The 4,230-nt window shown below is 38.9% G+C and overlaps 1 protein-coding gene across 1 annotated transcript; it reads left to right on the top strand.

Moving 5' to 3' along the window:
* The first annotated feature begins 760 nt into the window (after window positions 1–760).
* On the top strand, window positions 761–1,807 carry LOC131636243 (uncharacterized). Its single transcript, XM_058906878.1, has one exon. It carries the CDS (start codon window positions 761–763, stop codon window positions 1,805–1,807), a length of 1,047 nt encoding a protein of 348 aa, XP_058762861.1.
* The last annotated feature ends 2,423 nt before the right edge of the window (window positions 1,808–4,230 follow it).

Below are 4,230 nucleotides of genomic sequence, written 5' to 3' on the forward strand. Positions count from 1 at the left end.
GAAACTATTAATTGCATTAATGTTCCAAATTTGGTAAATGGAGGGGAATCATTAAGGACTATTATGGGTGACGTAGCTCTTGATGAAGTTGTTGGAGTTACGAGAAATACAAGGAATATCCAAAAAGATGATCTGGCAGATTCCTTGATGTGGCTAGGAATTAATGGTGACATTAATGATAGAAGCTATGCTGATGGCAGACAAAAGCATAAGTCTGGTAAAGGTGGTAGGAGATAGGATAGAGACAATATCAGCAAGAGAACTGCCTTGGCTACACGTGGAAAGATACAAGTGAAGGAGAAAGGGAGTAGTATTAGTAAATCTGGTATGAAGGGTATGTTTGGAAATTCTAACCTAGGAGAGGTCCATGTGGCAGACAAATTTAATACTTATAACTTGATACGAAGAGAGAGAAATGAGGTAGTGGGAAACAAAAGTAGCACTATGGGTACTAATAAGGAGATACGTGATAAGCATGATATGGAGAATCCAGGTGGCATGAATGTAGTGGACAGACCCCATGCAGAAGATGTAAACAATTATCCCATTGATAAACCACCTGATGAAAACGAGAATTTACGAAAGGAAAAATTAATTTTCTTTGGAACAAACCAAGAGCAATCCGGTATGGTCCAAGGAGGAAATAGCAACGTAAACTTGGAGGAAGATACAGAGGATGGCACTATGGAGGAAGTGTGTGAGACACCTTTGAATGGTTAATGTAGGTTGAGATGTTTCTGCTTCAAATTTTGTTTTAATGATGAGTACAAATCAAAAGATAGTGGTTTGGAACTGTAGAGGGGCAGCAAATAAAGCATTTTTTAGATATTGTAAGCAGTATATCGACAGGCATAAGCCGTGTATGCTGGTGATAGTTGAGAAAAGATGTGATCCATTGAAGCTTCACAAATCTTTTATGCGACTAGGGTTTGATTCAATGGAGAGTGTGGACAATTCTGGCTTTGCGAGAGGTATCATTATTGCGTGGAAATCTTGGGAGCTGAATGTTCAGCTTTGTGATAAAGATGAACAATTTCTTCATACCAAAATCAATATAGACAGGAACTGTACTTGGAATTTTACGGCTATCTATGCTAGACCAAACGAGGTTAGTAAGAAAAAGCTATGGGAGGATTTGGAGAAGCTAGCTCAGAACATCAATGATCCATGGATGGTGGCTGGGGACTTTAACGATATTGCCCATGTTACTGAGAAAAAAGGTGGTGTTCAAGCTTCTTCCCAGAGATGCGGTAGGATGCGTGGTCGGATGGATAATTGTAATCTTAGTGATTTGGAAGCGCGAGGCCCTAAATTTACCTGGAGAGGACCTGTTTTCCATGGGGGTCAGAGGATATATGAAAAACTCGATCGAGCCATAACCAATGATGAATGGAGACTTAAGTTTCCAGATTCCTTTGTCAAGGTCCTTACGAGGGTGGAATTTTCTGATCATCATCCGATTCTCATTAGTCTATATGAGGAATGCTATAGCTATCAGCAAAGACCCTTCAGATTTGAGACTGCTTGGATTATGAATGAAACTTATGTAAACATGTTGCATGATTCGTGGAAGGAGGATAATTCTATTATCAATAATTTGAAGAATGTGGTTGATGGGATTGAGAATTGGAAATTTAATTCTTTTGACCAAATTAAGAGAATTAAGTCAGCATTGATAAGGAGACTGAATGGTGTCCAACACAAGCTGCAGCTCCATGATAATAGGGGAGGGATGCGCAGACTTGAAGTTAAGCTTCAAGGTGAGTTAAGCAACATTTTGAATCAAGAAGAATTAATGTGGTACTAAAGATCTAGAAGCATGTGGCTTTCGGATGGAGATAGGAATACAAAATACTATCACATGAAGACAATCCAAAGAAGGAAGAAGAACAAGATCATGATGTTGAAAGATGAGAATGGTGACTGGATAAATGATCATGACGCTTTGAAGATTCATGTCACGAATTTTTACAAGGATCTCTTTGCTCATCCTAGACAATGGTGTGATTGGCAGAAAACAGTAGTGAGTTTTCCTAGGCTAGAGGAAGACAGTAATCGGATGTTAAATGAGGACATAAATAATGCAGAGATTAAGAAGGCTTTATTCTCTATGAAGCCATGGAAGGCTCCAGGCCCAGATGGGTTTCCTGCCGGTTTTTACCAAAAAGCATGGAGTATTGTTGGTGAGAATCTTTGTCAGTTTGTGAAAGATGTGTGGCACAACCCTAGTGTGATAGGAGATATAAACAAGACGGATATATGTCTTATTCCTAAGGTGGATCAGCCGCAAAACGTGACGCAGTTCCGTCCCATTTCCTTGTGTAACACGCTATACAAAGTTATAAGTAAGGTGTTGGTGAGCAGACTTAAACATGCGATGGAGAAGCTTGTGTCCCCGTATCAAACAGGTTTTGTACCTGGGAGAGCTATTCATGAGAACATAATTATTGCTAAGGAAGTGATGCATACGATGTACAATAAAAAAGGGAAAAAAGGATATTTTGCTGTCAAAATTGATTTGTCCAAGGCATATGAAAAATTGAATTGGGAGTTCATTTGGAGGATTTTGGAGGAGATTGGTTTCCCTGCTAGGATTGTTAATGTCATTATGCATGGAGTCACAAGTGTGGAAACTAATGTTAACTGGAATGGTAGTAAAAGTGCCTTCTTTCGTCCCCAGCGAGGTATACGACAAGGAGATCCTATCTCGCCTTATCTGTTTGTTTTGTGTATGAACAAGCTGTCTCATCTGATTGAACAGGCGGTTATTAATAAAAAGTGGAAGCCTTTCAAAGTTGGTACAAATGGAGTTAACATCTCGCACTTGATGTTTGCAGATGATCTGCTCATTTTCGGTGAAGCGACGGAGAAACAAGTCATGTGTGTTACTGATACTTTGGAGACTTTTTGTAATATGTCTGGTCAAGAAATCAGCAAAGAGAAATCTAGTATGCTATTTTCCAATAATGTTCCTAAAGGGATGAGAGCAAAATTGGCTAATCTTGCGAATATTAAGGAGACGGATGGTTTCGGCAAGTATTTGGGCATTCCTTTAACTGGCAAGGCTATAAGGAAGCGTGATTTTGCGTATGTGTTGGATCAAATAGAGGCGAAGCTAACAAGTTGGAAAGCAAGGAATCTCTCCTTTGCTGGCAGAGTCACTCTTGCCAAGAGTGTGATAGAAGTTGTTCCAGTGTATCCTATGATGACAAATCTCCTCCCTATTTCCTGTATTAAGGATATCCAAAGAATACAAAGGAATTTTATATGGGGCGATACGGAGACAAAGAGGAAATATCATGTTGTAGGGTGGGATAAGGTTACTATGGCTAAGAAAGATGGTGGTCTTGGGTTGAGAGATCTTGCTGTCATGAATAGAGCGTGCATTGTAACACCCCTCTAATAACCCGCGGCAATTAAATAATTATTAATCAGAGTAAACATGTAGAGAGGCATCACAATTCATAGAATGAAGAAAACACACGTCGGTACATATCATGCATTCACTGAAACAACTGAAATTATAACTCATTAAATAAAATCATGTTTTACACAGCGGAATCAAAAACATAGAGTCAACATTCATCATTTAATGTATCCGACTCAACCAACAAAACCAATTAGAGTTATAATCAACTCAAAACAAACGTGTTCCCCGTGTTACATCTACCAGAGCATGACACCGACACTATAACTAGAAACCGACTTATGAGCTAATCCTCACCAAGTCGCGCCGCTATCCTCAATCTGAAAATGACAACAAGTAAGGGTGAGTCTCATCACAGTTAACCAATGTTATTGCATCATAAATAATAACATGTCATAGTTATATCATTCACCCAATTGTTTCATATTCAGACAAATCAATCATTTATACATCCACAGATAAACAGACAGTCAACATGTAACATATATCATCATGCTATAAACAAATCATGCACATGTATGAAACTGACACTATGCATGTGGTACCAATCATCACCAGTGGAAATCATCCACCGACCGATCTATCATCATCCAGATACGGCCCTGCCAGCACCAATTCCACACAATGGGAATTCTGCCCCTCACTGAATCCTCTCATCATCTAGGATTCAGCCCATGTTTATGAATGCATGCAACATATATATAACATACTTCATCATCATACTATGAGTAGCATCATCTATACTCATTTCATCATCATCATCGTTATCAAGCATGTTCATATATATATTCACATCATTCAAA

The sequence above is a fragment of the Vicia villosa genome, unplaced genomic scaffold (assembly GCF_029867415.1).
Source record: "Vicia villosa cultivar HV-30 ecotype Madison, WI unplaced genomic scaffold, Vvil1.0 ctg.001676F_1_1, whole genome shotgun sequence".
Classification (NCBI taxonomy): Eukaryota; Viridiplantae; Streptophyta; class Magnoliopsida; order Fabales; family Fabaceae; genus Vicia; species Vicia villosa.

Bases quoted from the DNA above. Each gene is read 5' to 3' on its own strand.
- LOC131636243 (XM_058906878.1), top strand. From the start codon at position 761: ATGAGTACAAATCAAAAGATAGTGGTTTGGAACTGTAGAGGGGCAGCA.